The 24,774-nt window shown below is 43.2% G+C and overlaps 1 protein-coding gene across 4 annotated transcripts in view; it reads right to left on the reverse strand.

Moving 5' to 3' along the window:
* Nucleotides 1–24,774, reverse strand: part of sphkap (SPHK1 interactor, AKAP domain containing) — a 228,576-nt gene that overhangs the window by 98,829 nt on the left and 104,973 nt on the right. For all 4 annotated transcript variants that reach the window (XM_067995140.1, XM_067995137.1, XM_067995139.1 and 1 more), the window contains one exon: nucleotides 8,289–8,403. In XM_067995140.1, the coding sequence (XP_067851241.1) occupies nucleotides 8,289–8,403 (115 nt within the window). The remainder of the gene's footprint in view (nucleotides 1–8,288; nucleotides 8,404–24,774) is intronic.

Here is a 24,774-nt window from a genome sequence, read left to right on the forward strand (position 1 = left end):
TGGAATTAACGCTGGATAGCACTTCTGCCCGAGAAACATGAAATGGATCACCATTCTGGGTGGCAGCTAAGACCAGTAATGACCAATGCAACTCAGAAAATAGTTTAGGTGCATTGGGAATGAGGAACCAGCAAGTCTGGTAAGTTCTGATTTGTTCAGTCCTTGCTCATCCATTTAATGTGGGGTCCCTTCCTGCCAATTGGAAAAATGATCCTAAAGTCACTAAATATGGGTGAGCTTGATATCGAGTTAGAAGTGGTCCCATGACATTTACAAATGATGCTGTGCTTTGGTGGCCACAAGACAAATACCTGGTAATTAAAGAATAGTTTCAGAAACAGAAATTATGATTTGTAGTAATCTTCAAAACAGCAGCCAGTACTTTCATGCAGAATGAAGAACTGCAAAAATCAAAGTATCAGCTTTTTCTCAGGTGCTGAAATTGCACAGTAAGATACTAGCATGTGAATACTTAATTAACTCATTCGTCTGAACTTCCTTTTATTGCTATTTTAATGAAGGCACTAACCCAGAGGCCTCAGTATTTATAACTAAATGCTTGTTATCCAAGGAATAGTACAATTGTAAATGCACATAAATTATACTGAATCACCTTAATAATCTTACTATCCACATCCCTTTTAAAGAGGTCATCTCAGTATTAAAAATTGAATCTTACAATCAAAGCAAAGATTTTTTTGGCAAACCAGTTAAGTGTTATCAGGATTTGCATGTAGTTGTCTAACCAATAAGTCTACCAGTGCGTTCTGCCTAATGTTCTGCCTCCGAATATAGGAACATAGGAACAGGAGTAGGCCATTTAACCTCTCGAGCCTGTTCCGCCATTCAATGAGATCATGGCTGATCTGTGACCTAACTCCATGGGCACGATTTTAACTGGGAAAAATGGGTGGGTTGGGGGCAGGGGAGCATTGAAATTGGCAACAATTTCAGATCCGCCTCCAACCCGTCCAATTTTTTTTATTCGTTCATGAGATGTGGGCATTGCTGGCGAGGCCGGCATCTATTGTCCATCCCTAATTGCCCTTGAGAAGGTGGTGGTGAGTCGCCCTCTTGAACCACTGCAGTCCGTCTGGTGAAGGTTCTCCCACAGTGCTGTTAGGAAGGGAGTTCCAGGATTTTGACCCAGCAACGATGAAGGAACGGCGATATATTTCCAAGTCGGGATGGTGTGTGACTTGGAGGGGAACGTGCAGGTGGTGTTGTTCCCATGTACCTGCTGCTCTTGTCCTTCCAGGTGGTAGAGGTCGCGGGTTTGGGTCGCGGTTTTCACCGAGGCAGGACGAGGGGCGGGTGACCAACCCGCTCTCAGGAGGCGGGTTGGTCACTAAAACCTTTCAAGGAGGCTGCGGGCCTCTATTTTGAAAGGTTTTGCAATTTCAACCCCTTCTCCTTCACGCCACGTGAAAGGAGGTGAGAAGGCCCGAAACTGCAGGTAAATGATTTCTGGCACAGCTTGTGGGCCCAGAGGAGCAGGAGTCCTTCCCTAAGGCCCAACAAGCCTACCTGCAGCGACCACCCCCACCACCCACAACGATTACAACCCCCTCCTAATGATTGCGACCCTCCCCCAATGATTGCGATCCCTTCCCCAATGATCGTGACCCCCCCACCCAACGAATGTGGACCCCCACGATAACCCCAATCCTAGTCCCACCCCTCGGTGACTGGCCCCCCAGTGACTGACACCCGATCGCTCCCCCCATGACCCCCGATTTCCGCCCCCCCCAATGACTGACACCCCCTCCCCCCTCGATGACTGACTCCCCGGTGACTGACCTCCGATGACCTCCTCCCCCCTGATGCCTGACCCTCCCCCATGACTCCCATGTCCCCCGGTGCCCCCTTGCCCACTGATGCCCCTGTGCCCATCTATGCCTCCCCATCCCCATCTATGCAATCTAAGACTTACCTGAACACTTACCTGATCACGTCCTCTTCCTTGCTCTGCTCCCGGCCGATTGAGGCCGGCATGTCGGACTGGAAACCAACAAAAAAATGACGTCCTTACGTCAAAATCATGAGGACATCGGGAAACCTGTACTTCCAGGTTTCCTGTCCACGATTTGACCCCCCCCCCCGCCCCCTTCCTGGCTCCGAGTCAAAATCCTGGCCCGCATACCTGCCTTAGTCCCATATCCCTTAAAACCATTGGTTAACAAAACTCTATCAATCTCAGATCTAAAATTAACAATTGAGCTAGCACCAATTGCTGTTTGTGGAAGAAAGTTCCAAACTTCTCCCACCCTTTGCGTGTAGAAGTGTTTCCTAACTTCACTCCTGAAAGTCCTGGCTCTAATTTTTAAGCTATGTCCCCTCGTCCTAGACTCCCCAACCAGCGGAAATAGTTTCTCTTTATCTACCCTATCAGTTCCCTTTAATATCTTGAAAACTTCGATCAAATCACCCCTTAATTTTCTAAATTCAAGGGAATACAACCCCAGTTTGTGTAATATCTCCTTGTAATTTAACCCTTGGAGTCCAGGTATCATTCTAGTAAATATCCTTAGCACTGGTAATACTGGATGTACCTGCTGGCAAGTCAGCACCACACTCTCCATTAATTATTGTCAGCAGTATCACTGACACCAAATCTTTCATGTCACAGCTCTCAGTTTTGTAGTCAGTTACAATTTCTTCCACTTAAATAAATATTGAAAGTAAAATCCTACAGTATCAGGCAACCTGGAGGGCACAAATAACGACGTATGGGTATGATCTTGTGGCCATTACAGAAACATGGCTGCAGGGTGACAACGACTGGGAATTAAATATGCCAGGGTATTTAACAATCAGGAAGGACAGGCAGGAAGGAAGGGGAGGTGGGGTGGCTCTGTTAATAAAGGAAGGAATCACTGTAATACAGAGAAATGATATTGGGACAAAGGATCAGGATAATGAAACAGTTTGGGTAGAGATAAAGAATAATAAGGGGAATAAAACACTTGTGGGTGTAGTATATAGGCCTCCTAATAGTTGCAACTCTGCTGGAAGAAGTATTAATCAGGAAATAGTCGGGGCATGTAATAAGGGAACAGTTATAATTATGGGGGATTTTAACTATCATATTAACTGGACAAATCAAATTGGGCAGAGCAGCCTTGAGGAAGAGTTTATTGAGTGTATTAGGGATGGATTTCTTGAGCAGTATGTAACTGATCCTACAAGGGGGCAAGCAACTTTGGACCTGGTCCTGTGTAATGAGCCAGGATTAATTAATAATGTCCTAGTTAAGGATCCCCTTGGAATGAGTGACCATAACATGGTTACATTCCATATCCAATTAGAGGGTGAGAAGGTTGGTTCTCAAACAAGCGTACTGAGCTTGAATAAAGGAGACTATGATGGTATGAGAGCGGAATTGATTAAAGTGGACTGGGAAAATAGATTAAAGGGTAAGACGGTACATGAGCAGGGGTGTTCATTTAAGGAGTTATTTTACAACTTTCAAAAAATATATATTCCACTGAGGAAAAAAGGATGTAAAAGAAATGACAGCCATCCGTGGCTAAGTAAAGAAATTAAGGATAGTATCCGACTAAAAACAAGGACATATAAGGTAGCCAAACTAAGTGGGAGGATAGAAGATTGGGAAGTCTTCAAAAGACAGCAAAAAGTAACTAAAGGATTGATTAAGAAAGGGAAGATAGATTATGAAAATAAATTAGCAAAAAATATAAAAACAGATAGCAAGAGTTTCTATAGTTATATAAAAAGAAAAAGGGTGGCTAAAGCAAACGTAGGTCCCTTAGAGGATGAGACCAGGAAATTAATGGTGGGAAACATGGAGATGGCAAAAATGCTGAACAAATATTTTGTTTCAGTCTTTACGGTAGAGGACACTAAGAATATCCCAACAGTGGACAAACGGGGGGCTCTAGGGGGGGAGGAGCTAAATATGATTAAAATCACTAAGGAATTGGTACTCAGTAAATTAATGGGACTCAAGGCGGATAAATCCCCTGAACCTGATGGCTTACATCCTAGGGTCTTGAGGGAAGTGGCAGTAGGGATTGTGGATGCTTTGGTAATAATTTTCCAAAATTCTCTGGACTCGGCAAAGGTCCCAGCAGATTGGAAAACTGCTAATGTAACACCCTTATTTAAAAAGGGTAGTAGGCAGAAGGCTGGAAATTATAGACCAGTTAGCCTAACATCTGTGGTGGGTAAAATTTTGGAGTCTATTATTAAGGAGACAGTAGCGGAACATTTGGATAAACATAATTTAATAGGATCAAGTCAGCATGGCTTTACGAAAGGGAAGTCATGTCTGACAAATTTGCTTGAGTTCTTTGAGAACATAACGTACAGGGTGGATAAAGGGGAACCAGTGGACGTAGTGTATTTAGACTTCCAGAAGGCATTCGACAAGGTGCCACATAAAAGATTATTGCTCAAGATAAAGAATCACTCGACTGGGGGTAATATTCTGGCATGGGTGGAGGATTGGTTATCTAACAGGAAGCAGAGAGTTGGGATAAATGGTTCATTCTCGGACTGGCAACCAGTAGCCAGTGGTGTTCCGCAGGGGTCGGTGCTGGGTCCCCAACTCTTTACAATCTATATTAACGATTTGGAGGAGGGGACCGAGTGGAACATATCAAAGTTTGCAGATGATACAAAGATGGGAGGGAAAGTAGAGTGAGGAGGACATAAAAAACCTACAAGGGGATATAGACAGGCTGGGTGAGTGGGCGGAGATTTGGCAGATGCAATACAATATTGGAAAATGTGAGGTTATGCACTTTGGCAGGAAAAATCAGAGAGCAAGTTATTATCTTAATGGCGAGAAACTGGAAAGTACTGCAGTACAAAGGGATCTGGGGGTCCTAGTGCAAGAAAATCAAAAAGTTAGTATGCAGGTGCAGCAGGTGATCAAGAAGGCCAACGGAATGTTGGCTTTTATTGCTAGGGGGATAGAATATAAAAACAGGGAGGTATTGCTGCAGTTATATAAGGTATTGGTGAGACCGCACCTGGAATACTGCATACAGTTTTGGTGTCCATACTTAAGAAAAGACATACTTGCTCTCGAGGCAGTACAAAGAAGGTTCACTCGGTTAATCCCGGGGATGAGGGGGTGGACATATGAGGAGAGGTTGAGTAGATTGGGACTCTACTCATTGGAGTTCAGAAGAATGAGAGGCGATCTTATTGAAACATATAAGATTGTGAAGGAGCTTGATCGGGTGGATGCAGTAAAGATGTTCCCAAGGATGGGTGAAACTAGAACTAGGGGGCATAATCTTAGAATAAGGGGCTGCTCTTTCAAAACTGAGATGAGGAGAAACTTCTTCACTCAGAGGGTAGTCGGTCTGTGGAATTTGCTGCCCCAGAAAGCTGTGGAAGCTACATCATTAAATAAATTTAAAACAGAAATAGAGTTTCCTAGAAGTAAAGGGATTTAGGGGTTACGGGGAGCGGGCAGGAAATTGGACATGAATTTAGATTTGAAGTTAAGATCAGATCAGCCATGATCTTATTGAATGGCGGAGCAGGCTCGAGGGGCCGATTGGCCTACTCCTGCTCCTATTTCTTATGTTCTTATGTTCTTATAATCTGAAAATACATTGGAAGCAGCATGGAGGCACAGAATGCTAGTGCATTGATAAGCTGGACCACAAAGTGGTAGAATATGGGTTCTCTATCTTGATTATTTAATACATTTATGGACAAACCCAGGACCATCAGTGGAGGAGCTGAACAGCAGCAGAGCTTTTGAGAAAGGTTGAGAGACCAAATTTAGCTCACCTGGAGACACTTTGGAGCTCTTTAAATGTGATTTCATCTAGCAAGAGCTGTTCACAATTCAGACAAATGATTAATTTTGAAACAACAAAGAAAAAGCTAATCATGAGGGGCATTTAAATCAAGCTTGTGCAGATTTATAATGATCAACATTGAGACTGCTGTACATTACCCTAAATTAACCAGCTACTCTACTGGGTTAATCCATGGAAGTAGAGTGTTTGCAGAAGTATAAGAGTCTGTGCAGCACTACTTCATACGCCTTTAACCATGAGGTCAATACTGTGATGAATTTGCACTTCTACCTAATGACAAGTTGACTCTGTTTCTAATAATAGCTGCATAAAGTGAATCATTACTGGTGATTACAGACAAATACATTAAAGAAGCAGGTGGTTCAATTCCAGCCCTGGTTAGCATTATGCTAAAACCATTACTGTCTGGAGCAGAGCTCAGTGCTAATTAGAAGATGCTGAAACGCTTTACCAATAAGGAAAAATTGTAGTCATCAGAATTTTCACACATCATAAATGGTGCAAAGGAGATACCTGGGGCTTATTGGACATGATTTTAACTTGGAGCCGGGAACCCAGCCCATCCCTCGATATTTGCGTGGGGAACCTGGAAGCCAAATGAGTGCATCGCAATCTGCGATCGCAACTCAACTGAAGGTGAGTATTTGTGTTTCCAGGTTTCCCATGTGCCAGGCAGCCAGATTGACAGGCTGGCTGCCTCTCGGGAGGAAAGGAGCCGCGAATCAGAGAGGGAGAGATTGTGGGTCCTGGAACAAATCGGAGGGTGGGGGAGGAGATGGGAAGTGGGGAGACATGAATGACATCGGTGGGGGGGTCCAGTCAGCATTGGGAATCGGGGAGGGTGGGTTGGTCAGCCAGCATCGGGGTCGTGGGGGGGGGGTCCAGCCAACTTCGGGGATCGTGGTTGGAGGGGGGGGTGGTCAGCCAGTATCGGGGATCTGAGGGGCTCAGCCGGCATGGGATCGGGGGGTCCAAGATTGGGGATCGGGGGGTCCAAGATTGGGGATCGGTGGGGGGGTCCAGCATAGGGGATCGGTGGGGGGATCCAGCACTGGGGATCGTGGAGGGGTCCAGCAACTGGATCGAGGGGTCCAGCATCGGTTGGGGGTTGGTTCAGCCGATCATGGGGTCATGTCGCGCCAGGTGAGCTTGTTGGGCCTGGCTGAAGCTTTTCTGGGCCCACAAGCAATGCAATAAAGGCACTCACCTCATGGATCAGAACCTTCCCACCTGCTTTCACCTGCTGTGAATGGAAAGCGATGGGAAACCCATGCAGGTAAGGTTAAATTCATTTAACTTTTGCAATGCAAAAACTTAAGTACCTCAACTATTTAATTGATGTACATTGCCCCTTTAAGTATCGGCCCGCCGGCTTTAAGTGGAGGCAGGACTTCCGGGTGTCTGTTGTGCACATACATCCAAACCTGGAAGTGGACGAGTTGGAGCCAGGATGCGGTCCCGCTCCAAAAAATTGTTATTTTAACTTCCCACCCACCCCAACCTACCCGTTCTTGGCGGTTAAAATTACCCCCATTGTCTCAGTTGTCCATTGTTCCTTGTTTTTGTGTTTTAACCCATAGAGTGCTGTCAATGAGATGACTTGTTCCAGTGGCACCTGCTCTGCTGAGTTATATGGTCAAGTGAGCAGATTACCTGACATTGCATTAAAAAAAACTTGTCCTAACGTTGACATGGTTGTTTCAATGGTCAACCAACTGATATTTGAGACTTGATTGGATGAAACACCAGCCTTTGGAAATGGTTTTTGAGCCAATCGGGGACCAAATTACATCAGTTTTGTCCGGGTCTCAGGAATTGAAGTCGGATCTGTGGAAGTACTTGAAAACATTTAATTTTGGTACTTAAAAGTCAGATAAATAAGAAAAAAGCCCAAATAAATGTTAAAATGGGATGAATAAATAAGAAATAATGTATTGTGACATAACATAATGGATCACCTGTGGTGTTGCTCAGGATTGGCTTCTCATCTGTGGCACTCTGGTGATGGAAGCCAGTTGTCAGGATCCGGGAAGAATGAAAACAATAAACAAATATGAAAAGTTGTAGTTGGACAAAAAGAAATTTATAAAAAGGAAGGGCAGGAGTGGCGAAGGAGAAAATAAATAAAATGGGCCTGGGAGGAAGGAATTCAATAATTAATAAGCTGGAATCTAATGAAAGAGATCGGCTGAATGTTTTATACAATAATAATGAATACCTGGGAGTAAGTTAAAGATTGGAATCTAATTGAAGAGATCACATGGGTTATGTGTGGAGTAAAAGATAGCCAGCAGTGAGTTGTATTCTATAATCTAATTGAAGAGTCCATCTGACATAAACCATAAAAGAGCTTAGATTGTTCCAATCAAATTGTTTCTGCAGCTGTGCGATTGCCAGCTGTGTGGTAACTACAAGCAATTTCAAGTCACATATAGAGTGTATTTTGTGTTGAGAATTGATCTAAGAGGTGGTGAGATTATTTACCTTTTTACAAGCTGTGATGGAGCTCCCTGTAGCGCATGTGGAGCTCTCAGCTTCACTGCCTGGGATTGTTTCAAATTGCTCTGAGAGTCGACGCATTTGTGAGGCTTCAAAATTACTGCAACAGAAGACAGAAAATTGACGTAAAGTATGGCACAAACACTAAATTGGTATATTTTCATTGCAGGTTCTGATGGAAGCATCACTCTTTTCTTCTGGGTGGTCATTAGAAATCATTAACATGATTCTTTTCCATTAATAAATGAGTACTATTCCAGTTTGTGTCAGAGTGGCTCTGTTTGTAGCACCCTGACCTCTGATTCAGAAGGTTGTGGGTTCAAGCCCCATTCCAGAACATGAACACAGAGGCGTAGAAATTCATCTGGGCCCAACCAGTGTGCGCCCCAACTGATAGGTGTTAGACTGGCCCAAAGTCGGGGCTTGGGCCTTATTTTGATAATTAGGTTGACCTGACGGCACCTGTCATGCCTCCACAGGCAGCTCACCCATTTCAGCAGATGAATTTCAGGCTGCTTACCTTGCCAGAAGTGGCCCTCAGGTAAGTCCCGGTGGGGGGGGGAGAACAGCAGGAGGCAGCCAATCACAGTTGGCAGGAATGCTGCGGAGCCGGGAGGACTACTCCAGCTCCTCCTGGCTCCATGTGAAGTTTAAAAAAAAAACTTATCTTTTCGGTGGTGGCAGGTCCTAGGCCACATCCACCCAGGAAAATCTGAGCAGAGACATGGTAAGGAACTATATAAATACAAGTCTTCCTTTACTTAAAGAAGTAGTCTCAGCATCTCCTTTTAGTGCATTGTTTGGAATTGAGAATGCTGTGAATGGAAGCATCCAACACCACTTCTTATTAATTCTTGCTATGAAAAAAACACAATCTGCTATTTCTGTTTTTCCATCTGAGCACTCTTGGTTGACTAACAAGTCAGGTAAACAGAACAGAGTGGTAGCAGTATGCTCAATACCTAATTATCTTTTATTGACTGAGACAGTAGTTCATTAAATCTGAAAATTCAGAAAATAGTTTCAATAGAAATAAGTTCACTGTGACAGTATCAATCAATATACTATTATATTGTACCACACAGGGACAACACACATTTGATTTAATCACAAGGGGCGAGGGAAAGAAAGGTTCTCCATTTGCTCTTGGTAACAAAAATATGTAATGAAAGAATAAGCTCCCCCAAAACCTATGGGACGTGATCCCAGTGGTTACACCAGGAACACATTTACTGGCGCCCTCCATCACTGATCTCACGTAGTTTGTGGGGTCAGCAGGAGAAGATGGAGAAAAATCGGAGGGAAAAATAAATGACTTTATCCACTGTCTCCCTTATTACTCCACTGTCTCCATCCTTACTCACTGCCTTCCACATTCATCCGCTGTGTGTATCCTTACTTATTAACTGATCTATCGGTCACCCTTAATCACTGCCTTCCCATTCTTCTCTCCATACTTTCCCACTGTCCACTCTGTCTGACTGGTGTATCTGTCTTCAATCATTACTTTCACTGCTCTCTCTATGAATTGTTTCTCTTTTGTTGTTATGGCTGTTATCGGTAAATGTAATGGTCATCTGTAGAGGTGCAGTTATTACAAATCAGTTTACTTCAGATAAGCACATACCTAATTCATACATATAATTTCACTGTATTAAACTACTTCCCATTCATACTCATAACAATTACAGTGGACTAAACCAGTTAATATTCGTTCCTATTTGGCAAACAATTTCCTTTGTTATCCATTCTTTCAAATTCCAGTGAACGCACCTCCTCATATCTAATCCTAGTGTACAGAATTTGAATGGACAGACCCCATTACAATTTATTATCAGTGTATAGAATTTCAATTGGCCACATCACGTCCTATTCACTCCTATATTTTTTTTTAGTTTCAATGGACCATAAATGCATAGATTCATTCCTACTGAGTAGAATTCTTTATTACCTCTGTTGTAAAGAATTACAAAGCAGGATGCTCTTTCTTATAGAATTAGAGTGGACCACACCACTTTCTACTCACTTGTATTTTATATAATTCAAATATGCCAAACCACTTCCCACTCATTCTTACGCTGTGTCTATATTAACAGTTTGCAAATTGAACACTGACTTTTCTCATGCAGTTTAGCTTCCAATCACCAATGAAGAGATTACTGGGATGTCTAGTGGTGAACTGACACGAATTCTCAGAGACTTAACATGATCTGTGATATACTCCAGAATTCTGGAGAGATAAGTTTCAGTGAAACTGTTGGTTTGATTTCCTCGTCACTTGAAGAGTAGAACTTGTGATGTAAAGAAGTCTTAACACATGAAATCATTATGGCAGCACTAACACATTCATGCATGTTGAAGTGAGAAAAGAGTTTGCAATTTGTGTGCAATTAAACAGCTTTAAATTGATGGAGGCTGATCTGGAATGTAACTGGAATCATCCCAGGTTACCTGATCCAAAGTAGGAATGGGGCATTGCTACATCCCAGTGGCCAAAACCCATTATTATTTTTCTTCGCTGTTTGTATTTTCTAATCTGTGACCTCTAATTATTCAGGTCTTAATATTCAGCACACTATGTTCCATCAACTCATTGCCAAATGTCACTTAGAGACAGCAGCACATTTTGGATATATATTCACATTTGTGTGAAATTGTGGATTTTTGGTAAGAGCTCTGACTTTGCTTAGTTTGAATCATTGAACAAGTGATTAATTGGATTCGAGCACAGATATGCAAATTAGCTGTTTTTAAACTGCTATTTATAGCATTCTTCATCAAAGCTTAATTCCTGTCGCAAGCATAAATTTCTTGGAAAACTAGTAATATGTTTAAAGAGATTCAGCTGTAATATCGATAGTGTGAGAGCAAGTCACCTAAACAATTTCATGGGCTTTTCGGACAGGGCACCTATTTTAGTAGATGCAGACGATAGTCAGTGAAATACCAGGAAAAGAATCCACAATGAACACAAGTAAAAACAAGATAATTATTAAGATACATGCTGTCTGGATGGATATCTGAATTGATGAACCTTTCTCAATTTAGAGTATTTTCTCGCACTTCCTTCGACAGTGAACTCTGGCTACTGGTGCAAATGATCAGAAGATGATACTGCTAAATTTTAGCGTTAATTCAGCACAATTCACCAGTTAATTTCATACTCATAAAGCATTTTGCGATTGTTGTATTGCAAGTCTGTCTGGAGATTTTTTTTCTTTGTGGTTGTGGTTTATTGATGTGCTAGTTCAGTGACAAGTCCATGGGATGTACTCATCATTAGGGAAGACAAGGCCATTACTGTAAGAAGGAGGCTAATTTACAAAATTGGCCATATGTTTGAAAATCAATAAGCGCTGATGAGTGATTAGTAATAAAATCAGATAGTACAATGAAATTACACGCAATGCAAAAGCTTTTCGAACATCAGTATATCAATCCAGGAGCATATATCTGTGGCCTTTGTCTCGAACCTCAGTGGGGGTCAGGGGAGAAGACTGGAAAATCTCCCTGGCCTAATCAGTTGCATATAACAGTGTATGTATCAATTTTCATGTAGAACAAGGCGGCAGTCTTGTTGCTGCAGTGCACTGTTACTACTAGCATGCTTAATGCCTCCTGGCCAGGGTCACAGTGCTACTAATATCTTCAGTGGTTTTAAGATTAGCGCTTCTGTAAAGAACATATAGGGCCCGATATTACCATGGTGGCGGGTTCGCGGCGGGGGGTAGATTCCCGCACCCGGTGAAATCAGTCTGCTCCACACGCAATCGCAGGCTGATTGGATCCACTTACCTGTTCTTCTGGGTTCCCCGCTGCGAAGCTGCGCGGCGGGCGGACTGCGCATGCGCAGTAAGGTCTGTCAGCTGGAGGAGCCGTATTTAAAGGGGCAGTCCTCCACTGACTGATGCTGCAAGAAATAGGAAACATTACAGCATGGAGCAGCCCAGGGGGAAGGCTGGTCCCAGGTTAATGATGTCTCACTCCAGCTCTTATTGGATGGGGTGAGGAGGAGGGGGAGGACAGAGATCATCCTCCCTGGTGGGCGGGAGGAAGCGGCCTGCCTCTGCCACCAAGAAGGCCTGGCTCGAGGTGGCAGAGGAGGTCACCTGCACCACCAACATATCGCCCACCTGCATACAGTGCAGGAGGCGTTGCAATGACCGAAGTAGGTCAGCCAAAGTGAGTACACTTACTCATTCCCCTACACTCCGTCTGCCACATCACCGCCCCCACCCCACATCTCCTTCTGCACTGCCAACACTACTCTGTCACATCACTCCTCACACCCACTCAAACCTCATCCTCATCTTATCTGCACTTACTCACCTCGCCAGTACTCATCCCGCCACTACCACTCAACCCAATCCTCATACAATCTCATGGCTCTATCTCATACTCACCCTCTCGTGCATCTCTTTCACAGTCAGCCTCACCCAACCTGCCACTACCTGTGCTGCTGCCACAGGGCATGCATCACATATGTGCAGTAGGCAGCGTAAAGCAAACGTGTCGTGAGCATGAAGGGGATGCACAAGGGTGTTTCAGGGTTTGTCATGGTTTTTTACTTATATTTAATTTCTGATCAACTCACATTACATATTATATTGTCACCACTACTACCACGTCTTTGCGAATCTTGTCTGGTTTGTGCAATAATGCCCTTTCCTGAGGATCACAATGAAGACCCACACCTGATGCCACCCATTGTGTCACTGCAGAGTGGGTGTAGGTTTATTTGCAGGGCTCTTTTGTGCAGACGACTGAGAGACGTCGGCGATGTCCCCGGTGGCGCCCTGGAAGGATGCGAAAGAGAAGTTGTTGAGGGCAGTGGTGACTTTGACAGCAACAGGTAAGAAGATGGTGCTCGGGCCAGCCGGGAGCAGCTCGGCATGAAGGAAGCTGCAGATGTCCACGACTACATGTCGAGTGACTCTGAGCCTCCGTGTGCACTGCTGCTCAGAGAGGTCCAGGAAGCTGAGCCTCGGTCTGTAGACCCTGTGGCGAGGGTAGTGCCCTCTGCGACGCATCTATCTCTGCAGTTGCCCTCCCTCCTGCTGTGCAGGTGGATGTGTCACAGCACTGTGTTGTGGGGCTCCACGTGTCAGAGGTAGACGGCGTGGCCGGCAAGGCTGGTGATGCTGTTCACCCTCCGAGGTCATGACTGCAGCTACGGCGGCCCCCATCCAGAAGATGTACATCTGAGGGGTTCCGCAAGGTAGGTACATGTGTCTGGACCCCGGGGTAAGTGTGCAAGTTGGTGAATTTTGTTGTTAGGAGGAGGGTGGTGGAGGCCAAACTTTGTCCAAAGTGACAGAGTGGCCTCCTGCAATGAGTGAGGGTCTCCCCCACCCCCCCCCCCCACCCCCACCCCACCTGTCAAATGGACCTTTGCAGCTGCCACAGGCTGATGGCTGCAACACGTCTATTTCAACTGGAAGTGTTTCCCCCAGTACGGGAAACAGTCCCAGTCAGTTGCAAAATCCCATCCCTGCTAAAATAACAGGTCAATCAGGTCTGTAAACAACCTGAAGTACCTGTTCAATTACTTTAATTGGAACCCCGCCGGCTTTAATTGCCTGTGGCAGTCCCACATGCGGGGGCTGCGCGCGCATGTCAGCGCGTCAGTGGGGAACCCGGAAATGGGTGGGTTGGAGCCGGGCTCCAGACCCGCCCCGGGAATCCCCGATTTTCGCAGCCCCCCCCGCCACGAACGCACCCAATCGCGGGTGCGAAAATCGAGCCCATAATATACACTGTAGTGCAGACAAGTACTGACAGACATTTTTGTTTGATAAAATAAATATCGGCCCAAAAGCTGCTGTCAAAATAATGGCGAGGCTAATGATGCTCATCGTTATTTACGCGCAAATGCCACAGCAACTTCAGATGAGGGCAGATGCGCGATTAAACATGGAAATCGAAAAGTTGCTGTCGGAGATGCATCTCTCCGCCGTTAGCTTCGTGAAAATGGCATCTCGCTGTCTCCCTCACCATTAAAAGACATGGAGCGGTGTGAAGTTCCTCCGCTTATACATAGATATGAACTAAACTTGCGACAGAAAGTTAAATCAAGTCATTTCAAGTCTCAGTACCCTTTTAACGACATGATAAGTGTTAATTACTGCCAGTCAACCTCTCTGGCACTGAAAATTAACTATTACAAGTGTGGAGTTTCATTCCTTCAGGTTTCAATTATTATTGGAGATTTTTTTCAGAAAATTAAATTTTTTTTAAATCTTTTTTTTCTGTCTCTTTTTTCTCTCTCTCTTAATCCAATCTTTATTCCTCTTTCTGTACCTGATTTAACATTGACTTTGCCTATTCTAAACTACACTTCCTTCTCAGTCCTTGTGTTGTTAATTTCAGAATCCTTCAATCTGATTGGTTAAGGAGATACACAGTTGCTTGCCCTGTTCACTCAGTTCCCAGATGCCCTGTAGACCGTTTCCATCTCGCACTTCCAGTAACTTGTGGCACAAAATATCGTTGACAGTAAACGGGCAAGGGCAAGTCTAACTAACAGCAGGCACCATTTGTTGCTCTGCTACAGCAAATTTTGGGCCATTGTCTCAAAAAAAGCCAGCCAATCTGAATGTAGTACAGTGTTCCCCCCTCGTTCATGTATGTGGATGCATGAAGGCTGTAATGTAATTCAGAAGTGGAGTAAAACCCTGCTGGTCATTATTTCATTGTTGGTTGAGGGACCTTGCTGTGTGCAAGTTGGCTGCTGCGTTTCCTTACTTCCAAGGGAGAGACTGGAGAAGCTGGGGTTGTTCTCCTTAGAACAGAGAAGGTTAAGGGGAGATTTGATAGAGGTGTTCAAAATCATGAATGGTTTTGACAGAGTAAATAAGTAGAAACTGTTTCCAGTGGCAGAAGGGTCGGTAACTAGAGGACACAGATTTAAGATGATCAGCAAAAGAACCAGAGGCAACATAAGGAAACATTTTTTTAAGCAGCGAGTTGTAATGATCTGGAATGCACTGCCTGAAAGGGTGGAGGAAGCAGATTCAATAGTAACTTTCAAAAGGGAATTAGATAGATACTTGAAGGGAAAAAATTTACAGGGCTATGAGGAAAGAGCAGGGGAATGGGATTAATTGGATAGCTCTTTCAAAGAGCCAGCACAGGCACGATGGACCACCTCCTGGGCTGTGCATGCTATGATACCATGGTACAACAACAAAACTTCAAAACTTGTTGTATGGATGAGCTCAAAGTTTGCAGATGTGGGGGTTGAAAGTAATGGGTGGGGTTAAAGGCTCCTCTTTTCTTTAATAAATTCCACTTTAATCACTCTGCAAGTCATAGATGGAATGTAAAAAGATCTGATAAATCCGTTAAGGGATAATTTCGAAAGAAGTGTTATGGATGATCAGGAATTTACAAATATATTAAATAAATTCTTTACAACATTCTGAACTAATAAAAACGAACTAAAATCACATCCTGTTGTTTTGGTGGAGGTTAATAAAATATGTTATGATGAAACACAGTTACGAAATTGATCTAGAGTTTGAGCTGATAAAGCTAGGTCCTCAAAGGTTAAATCAAATAAATAAGAATATAGACTGCTTGACATTTCAGTCTTGAAATTATACATTGCAAAATTATTGTAGAAATACTTAAAATAAATGGGGTAGCATCAGAGGAATTTCATAGAGAAATGTTAAACACCCCTAAGCTAATATCGCACAGTATAATTTCAAGCCTTTTAAATTTAACATGTTTTTCCATTCCCTCCATATATTCACAAAACTGAATTATAGAAGTCAAATCTGCAGCCTTTAAATTAATAATTGGATGGATTTAATAAAGAAGAATAAAACATTGGCCTCTATATTAACCCCCTACAATGGGCGAGAGAGGATCGAGGGGAGGGGGTGGAAAAATTTTAAAATGAGGAACACGTCCCCAACCACGCCACATTTTTACGGCGGCGAGTTTCATGTCTTGCGTCGAAGGCGGGACACTTCATTAACATATTTAAATCAGGCTCCCACAGTGCAATTGGGAGGCTGATTTAAATTTAACCGTTGTGGCGCGAGTTTCCCAGGGCTCGGGAAACCCGGCAGTGTACGGGAGGCTGGAGAAGTAAGTGCCTTCTCCAGCACTCCTTGTGGGCCAAGAGGAGCAGGAGTGCTTCCCCCAGCCCCTCAGGGAAACCTTCGGCCTCCCCTCTGCTGATCGCAGCCTCTCCTCTCCCCCCCCCCCACCACCACCCCACCCTGGCCCCAAGCCTCGATCTTTCATTCCCTTCTCCCCGCGATGGCTTCTCTTCCCACCCACCTCAAGCCCCAATTTCTCGCTTCCTCCCCCTCGCGATGTCATCTCTTCTCCCCACCCCCCCCCTTCAAGCCCTGATCTTTTGCTCCATCCCCCCTCCCAATTGCTGGAGACTTGTCAATTTGGCTGGCTGCCGGGTGGGAAATGGAAGAAAAAAATTTTAGTGACGCAGTTAAATTCGGCAGGACCTCTGCGTCCCCAGCCTTGCCAGGTTTTTCCCGCACTCACGTGCTCCCCCACACCCTCACTGCCTCCCCGTAAATATCGGGACCATTGTTTTTTTCGATTATAGAAACCATTTAGTTTCAATTTACAAAACTGGGCAGGGGTTTTCTTATTTAAAATATATGCAAAACTTGCACTGCACCAGTCAGAGCAACATCTTCACCAAACCCAACTTGTCTAAAACATCTACACTCTTCCCCCACCTGGACTCACCAAGCCCCACTTGTCTAAAACATCTACTCCTCTTCCAGCTACAGTCATGAAACACCACTTGTATAAAGTATCTACGTGCCTTCCAACCATACACACCAAATGCCAATTGTCAAAACAACTTACATGCCTTCCAGCCACTTTCCTCCAATGACACTCATCTAAAGTGTACCTTTTCATCCCAGACACTTCAGCCCCCATATTCTTCCAGCTATTTATTGCTTGTCTGAATCATCCATGCTTCTCCGGGCATATTTTCCAAATACCAGTTGTTTTAGTGGCCATATTCTTTCAGTCTCATTTACCACAATGCCATTCATCCATAGTTTGTATGTTCCCCCTGGTTACATTCACCAAATACCTTGTCATAGGTTTTTTGCTTTTGATCTTTTTATACATTTTTCAAATTATTCTGTTCTGCTTTTATTCCTGTTCTTATCTGAAAGGTCACTGTGTTTTCCATTAGTAAAATGAAGTAGTTCTTTTGTCCTTGCTGGAAGGTAAATTCTAAATTGGAAAATGGATCATACTGCATCATGTTTCCATGGCTCTGTATTATCTAGCTCATGCACATAGAAGCAGAAGGAATTGTGGAGGTATAGAAACTGAGACAGACAGATGCGGATGCATGCGCACATAGTAAAAGATTTGGAAAAACAGACACGAAGAGACATACCGAGCCAGAAAGAAGCAATGAGAGGCAGATAAACAGACACATATATAGACAAGACATGCAAATGCCCTTGTATGTTTCACTGCATAGAATTTTGGATTGATAAACGCAGGATTTAGAATATGGCCTACTAGAGAACGAAAAAAGTTTATTTAAAGAAGAGGCAAAATAAGGTGAATGACAGATAATAAAGAATAAAAGATACAGAGTTATTTTGCTTATATATTCACCTACCGAGTGATGGGAAAGTAGAGGACAAGTGATTGATGTTTGGCTTGAAGGTTTGGTTCAATCAGATAACCACACGAATCGCTTTCTGGAAGTGAACTCTAGAAGCATTCTAATGTCACTAGGGTTGGGATGAAACACAATGTACAAAGAACAAATAACTGACTGAAGAATAGGTTTCTGATCAGTAGAATGCAAGGAAGTTGGGAGAAGTGACACTGTTGACATCAAACAGACTACATAACCTTGCTTTTCAGGAATCATCTAACGTAATTGTCATCATACGATCATATCCCAGGCAACCCTTGATTTTACTGAAAGAATGCATTTCCCTTACCAACGTTGATATTTGTTCCTTATTTCTCCTCCACCCGTTTATCCTTTTATGGCTAAAATAACCATCTGCAATCAACTACTACAAGCTGCTTTAGACAAAACAGGTAAATCTGCTGAATTACCCTTCTTTCCTTGGGAAGGAGCTCAGCTCCTGCTTTGTGCTTTCTCTGGTTCATTTATCAGGGTAGCTCAATTTGTGGTATTTTACCTCTGAGCCAAAAGGTTGTGGGTTAAAGCCCTCACCTGGACTTGAGTGAATAAAATCTAGGCTGATACTTCAATGCGTTACAGAGGGAGTGCTGCATATTTGGAAGGTGAAGTCTTTCCAATGACATTCTAAATCAAGGCTTTATCTGTCATTGGTTTAGGTGGATATTAAAGATCTCTTGGCACTATTTGAAGAAAAGTGGAAAAATCTTCCAGTATCCTATGAAAATACTTTACTCAAGCAACACCTTAAAAGCAGGCCATGCTTCATATTGCTGTTTGTGGGATCTTGCTGTGTACAAAATAGCTTCTGCATTTGTATACATAACAACAGTCGTTGCACGTCAAAGTAATTAATTTTATATAAAGTGTTTTGAGAGACATAATAAGACATGATATAAATTATACTTCTCCTTTCTTTGAGTACAAATGCTCCTTCGGCCCTACAAAGAAAGCTTAGGCCTCCCCCGACCTGGACTTCCCCTCTTCCTGAATGTGAGAGCTCTCGCGAGATGCCCCTGGAACCCATCCTGCCACCTACCTTGTGTCTTTCTGCCGCTTCCCGCCAACTTCCTGCCCCTTCCGCCTGTATCTGTGTTTTTAAAGTATAAACTCAATGAAGTGCACAAACAAATGGCCTGGTGTGTGCTGCCTACTACCGCAGCCTGCTGGTGAAAATCCTCCACAAGGAGTGTGAAAGCAGACATCCATGATTCAAAGCAGATTGAATCATAAATTGAAGTCAATTCCCAGCTCCACGAATATCTTCATTCACCTGGAGTTTACCTCAAACTTGCATATTGGATGCATCCAGAGGGTGACAACCCCCAGTTATGCATGTATCTCCCACTAGTTCATAAAAATGCTCGGCGTGTACAAGTATGTGGAAAAACATAAGTGCTCACTAATTCAGCATACAGTGCTTCCACTTGAGTTTGAGTGTTCAGGCTGAGATCAGTGCTCCTTCCTCTTGATTCTGTACCAGACTCGGTCACTTGCTAACAAAGCATGACTTAGGAGACATAATGCTGTCCTTGGGAATCTAGCAGTTACTTTAATGCTTCATTACATATTGTATTTCATTATAGAGAGAAATAAGGGATCCATCACTGTAATCTCTTTGTGTAGGCTTATTTTAGAATCATGAAATAAAAGACAATGATCAAAAAATTATACAGCCAGTACCAATTGAATTTTCCAATTGATTCACTTCCAATGCTATTTAGTGATGTTTTCAAACAGATTACTTATAAATAACCTTAAAAAGTGATGAAAAGTAATCTGTCAGGCACTGGGTGTAAACAGAGATAATGTGCCATGGAATTTTTATATGTATAAATATCATTTTTGGATTAATTTTTATATACTTAACCAAAACATTTAATTTTGCTCTATGATGCATTGTTACATTAAAAGAAAAAGGGGATCTTCTCGACTGCAATTTCAAATAATAATTACTGGTAATTATTATTTCACTTTCCTGTTTCAATTGAAAAGTACTTGAGCTCCCCAGTGGCCCAGATGTAAAGTTTCCGTCTCTGAACCATATGGACCAGGAAGATTCCAGGTTCAATTCTCAGTCTATGGTGAGTTATATGACTGAGCTGGGTAATGGTAGCGGAACTTCTGGTTAAAGAAAAATCAGATAGATTTAAGGAAGGAAAAATTGGGCTGAGTTCCTGTCATTAATTGCTTACAGAAAATGCATGTGTTTGGATGCCAGATGGCAGGATCCTCCACAATTGGATGGTTTACCAGCATTCATTGTCAAAGCCCAGATATGAAAAATGGCCACTTGGGCAACATGGCAGAAGATGACTGATGCCTTCAGGAAAGGATGAAAGAAAGGAAAATTTTCAAACAAAATGCCACCAACTCCATTCTCTCGTCACTGATTCCATTCCCCTCCCTGGCTACTGTCTCAGGCTGAACCAGACTGTTCGCAACTGTGGCGTCCTATTTGACCCCATATCCTCTCCATCAAAAAGACCACCTGTGTAACATCGCCTTTTCTTTGCCTTTGCCTCAGCTCATCTGCTGCTGAAATTCTCATCCATACTTTTGTTGCCTCCAGACTCAACTATTCCAAAACTCTCCTGGAAATAATAGTACAACCTTTAAAATGCCAAGTCTGGCTGAAGATTACAGCAGCAGGTTCAGGGAGCAGCAGGTAAGTAAGAAAGTGTTTGGGTTAGTGAGATCACTGTCAGGTAGGTGCATTTGATGGCTCATGTGTCATTTTGTCCCAATTTTCAAGAATTAAATTGAATGGAGCATTTGGCACAGACAGCTGAAAAAGGGACAAAGGCATTGAAAGGAGGAAAAGAAGAGAGCATAATTTCAGTGAAACCAATCTCCAAATCCTCCTTGAGGAGACTCAACATATGAGACATAGACTGCTGGGTCTGCATGGAAGTCAACCTCAAATAAATATATTTTGTGCCAAGTGGAGGGAGGTGGCACTGGTACTGAGTGCCAACTCTCACTCCCAAACTGCAGACCAGTACTACAAGAAGTTCAATGCTCTGACCATGGCAGGCAAGGTAACCAGCCAATCTCCTTTTGCTTACTTAGGAACCCTAGGAGGCAGTACACGCTTTGACCTCCAAAAGGTAAGAGCTGCACAACTAATGTTTCACAATGCACTCTAGTTAAAGGGATGCACAAACTAGGGATCTTGCAGATGAACAGCCATATCTTGTCACACTCTAGCTGTGATAACAAATTGGATGAAATCCCAGCTTTCCTGAAAAATGGGTCAGTCACCTGATGAATATTTGCCCATACACCACCATGGCCGATAGTACTCAGATCCCCCATGGCTGTCTGAAATGACCCTGTGCCATAAAAGTTAAGTGCGGCCATCACTTTTATAACCACAGGCAGAGCAGTGCGGGCAGATGACCGTGGCTGCAGGTCCTCATTCAGTAGGTGGCAGAGCTCTCCAATTGGTGAAGTGTACTCTTCCAATGCACATCTTCTCTCTAAGATTCTTATAATACCTGTGTTGCCTGTACATTCTTTGGAAGGGGACAATGTCTGGTGGGGTGCATCCTCCTTAAATGCCGCCTGACTCTCCTCTCCTCCATCCTCTGCTACTCCTCCTCCTCCGTGATAATGGCATACAAAAAGGTATGTCAGAGAGAATGCAATACCTACTCCTGAGAAGCCCTCATTGTGGTGGGAGGGTCAAAATCTCTCGATGGTCTCACCCTTCCATAGCCACTCAGAAGTAAGTCCAAGGCTGTGTAGGCAGAATGCCAAAAAAATAAAAAAAATTGCTCCAAAAATTGTTCCCAGCTGCAGTAATTGTTAGTCAGCAATCGCCAGATTCAACAATTCCTCACTACCCCCTTTCTCAGCTGATCCTGGCAACAGCTGCGCCTAATATTTCTCAGTCTAACTTACTCCTATTGAATTGAGAGCTTAAAACCAGGAACTTCGGGGGGTGCAGCACCGCCGGCCCACATTTACATATGCTGTTTCCTGCTCTCGTCCCAAATTGGAAAATTTCATCAACTTTGCTTCCAAGTTCCACCCTTCCCTCGTCTTCACATGGTCCATCTCCGACTCTTCCCTTCTCTTCCTTGACTTCTCTATCTCCATTTCTGGGGATAGGCTATCAACCAATATCTACTATAAGCCCACTGACTCCCAGTTACCTTGATTACACTTCCTCTCACCCTACTTTCCACAAGGACTCTTCCATTCTCCCAGTTTCTCCGTCTCTGTCACATCTGTTCTGACAATGCCACCTTCCACACCAATGCTTCGAACATGTCTTCCTTTCTCCTCAACTGAGGATTCCCCTCCACTGTAGTTGACATGACCCTCGACCGTGTCCATCCCATTTCCCGCACTTCTGCCCTCACCCCTTCCCCTCCCTCCCAGAACAATGATAGGTTGTCCTCACCTTCCACCCCTGCAGCCTCCACATTCAATATCATCCTCCGCCATTTCCACCACCAAATACATCTTCCCCTCTCCTTTCAGCATTCCGAAGAGACCGTTTCCTCCGTGACACCCTGGTCCACTTTTCCATCACCCCCGACACCCGCTCTCCTTCCCACGGCACCTTCCCGTGCGAGCGCAGGAGGTGCAATACCTGCCCTTTCACCTCCTCCTTTCCCAATGTCCAGGGCCCCAAACACTCCTTGCAGGTGAAACAGCGATTTACTTATATTTCTTTCAATTTAGTATACTGTATTTGCTGCTTACGATGTGGTCTCCTCTACAGTGGGGAGACCAAACGCAGATTGGGTGATCGTTTTGCTGAACACCTCCACTCAGTCCGCAGGCATGACCATGACCTTCCGGTCGATTGCCATTTTAATTCTTCATCTCATTCCCACTTTGACCTATCTATCCTCGGCCTCCTACACTGTTCCAATGAAGCTCAACAGAAGCTCAAAGAACAACACCTCATCTTTCGATTAGGCACTTTACAATCTTCTGGACTCAACAATGATTTCAATAACTTCAGATCAAAACCACTGCTCCCATTTTTTGGACAGCAGGTGCTGGTAATGGTTCTGCTGTTGCCATTTACAGCTCCTCTAAACCCATCTTTTATTTCCTTACTTGTCCCATTACCACCCTCCTTTTGCCTTGCACCATCATCCCTTTTGTCATTTAATCATTCTTGCCCTTGACCCTTTCACAGACCTTCCCTTTTGTTCTTTCCTCCCCCCCACCCCTTTGCCTGGCTCTGTACTTGTTTAAAAACTGTTAAACCTTTAACTTCTTCCAGTTCTGACAAAAGGTCATCAATCTGTAACGTTAACTCTGTTTCTTTCTCCACAGATGCTGCCCGACTTGTGTATTTCCAGCATGTTCTGTTTTTATTTTACATATATTATAATTAGTTGGCTGGGGAAGCAGCAGGTAGATCACAGGAAGATGCTAAAACTTGCTAGGAAATTTGCCATTCTTGATTTTGGGATTGAAAACTAATGGAAATGGCTTCCACCCCAAATTGCTATCCAGGAAAAGTATTTGCCCTGATTTCACACTAAAAAAATGCTAAATTTGGGGTCAAGGTTTATGAACATCAGCAAAACCCACATACTGAATTAAAAGTTTTGCAATATTGGTTACTTCCTATAAGAAATGCCCATTAGATCAGATGCATGAACCACAATGGTGCTTAAATCACAATATTCTGGATGCTAGCTAGTTTAGAAATAATTCTTCTACCTTTAGAGAATGTGTAAGAACATCCCTGGAGATGAGATTTGCAGCAGATTTTACAATACCTTGTCAACATCAAAAATGTCAAACCTTTTTCTTAACATTTCTTAATGAGTGCACTGAGGGAATTGAATGTCACATGGGGACAGTGTTCATAAAAGAGTCTATAACCGCTATTGGTAATGTTGTTTGAGCAGAATAACATCACTTGATTCACAGGATGATATTTTAAGTAAGCTTACTGAATTATACTATACTGTGTGTGACTCTGTGCTGTGTGTTAGTCCCTAAGCAGTATTCTATATTTTATATAACGAGTGTTATTTTTCTAGTTTATATTGCACAGTAAACCTATAATAAACACTGAGCACTTTATTCAGGCGGTTTACTCTGCATATAATTACTGTGATTTATTCTGCATATAATTTTTACACTCTTAAGTATATATTCTTCAAATAATATGGCTGCTATAAGGCCATAAAAAAGTACAGAATGAGATAAGACCAATTTTGATCCTTCAAATATGTTCCTTCCAACAGACCAGGTGGATAGTGCAGTGCCTTGGAGACTCTCTAACTTATTTTATCTCCTGAGGGAGATAAATGACTACAAGTAAATTTTCTAAGATAGAACTGTAAAATTCCTCCCAACACACCCAACAAACGTAATCGAGTGAATACAATTAAGATATCAATCTGTATTATAATGGGGGATGGTTCCTTCTGCTCACAATTTTTAAAAGAAAATTGTGAATATGTTTTTGATGCTTGTATAGAAGTCAACAGAGGAAATTTGCACCTTTTATATATTATCAATCCCAATTTTAGCCTTGTGATACTACAACACCTATTGTACCCCATAACCTGGTTACTTTCATACAATACACTATTGGCAAAGTTAGCAAATGAGAAGAATCAACTCTAAACAGTAGACCACTGAGAATTTCAGAAACAATGAGGACCTCAAGTTTTCTTCCAGTTGCTCACTCTGAAAACTACCTCTGTTTCAAAAACTTGTCTCCAGTTCCAACCAAAGACACAGTGGCATCAAGCTGGCACATTGCTCTCAATCAGTGATGGTCATTACAAGCAGCTCATTCAGGAATGAAGCTGG

Source organism: Heptranchias perlo, chromosome 13 (assembly GCF_035084215.1).
Source record: "Heptranchias perlo isolate sHepPer1 chromosome 13, sHepPer1.hap1, whole genome shotgun sequence".
In the NCBI taxonomy this organism is placed as follows: domain Eukaryota; kingdom Metazoa; phylum Chordata; class Chondrichthyes; order Hexanchiformes; family Hexanchidae; genus Heptranchias; species Heptranchias perlo.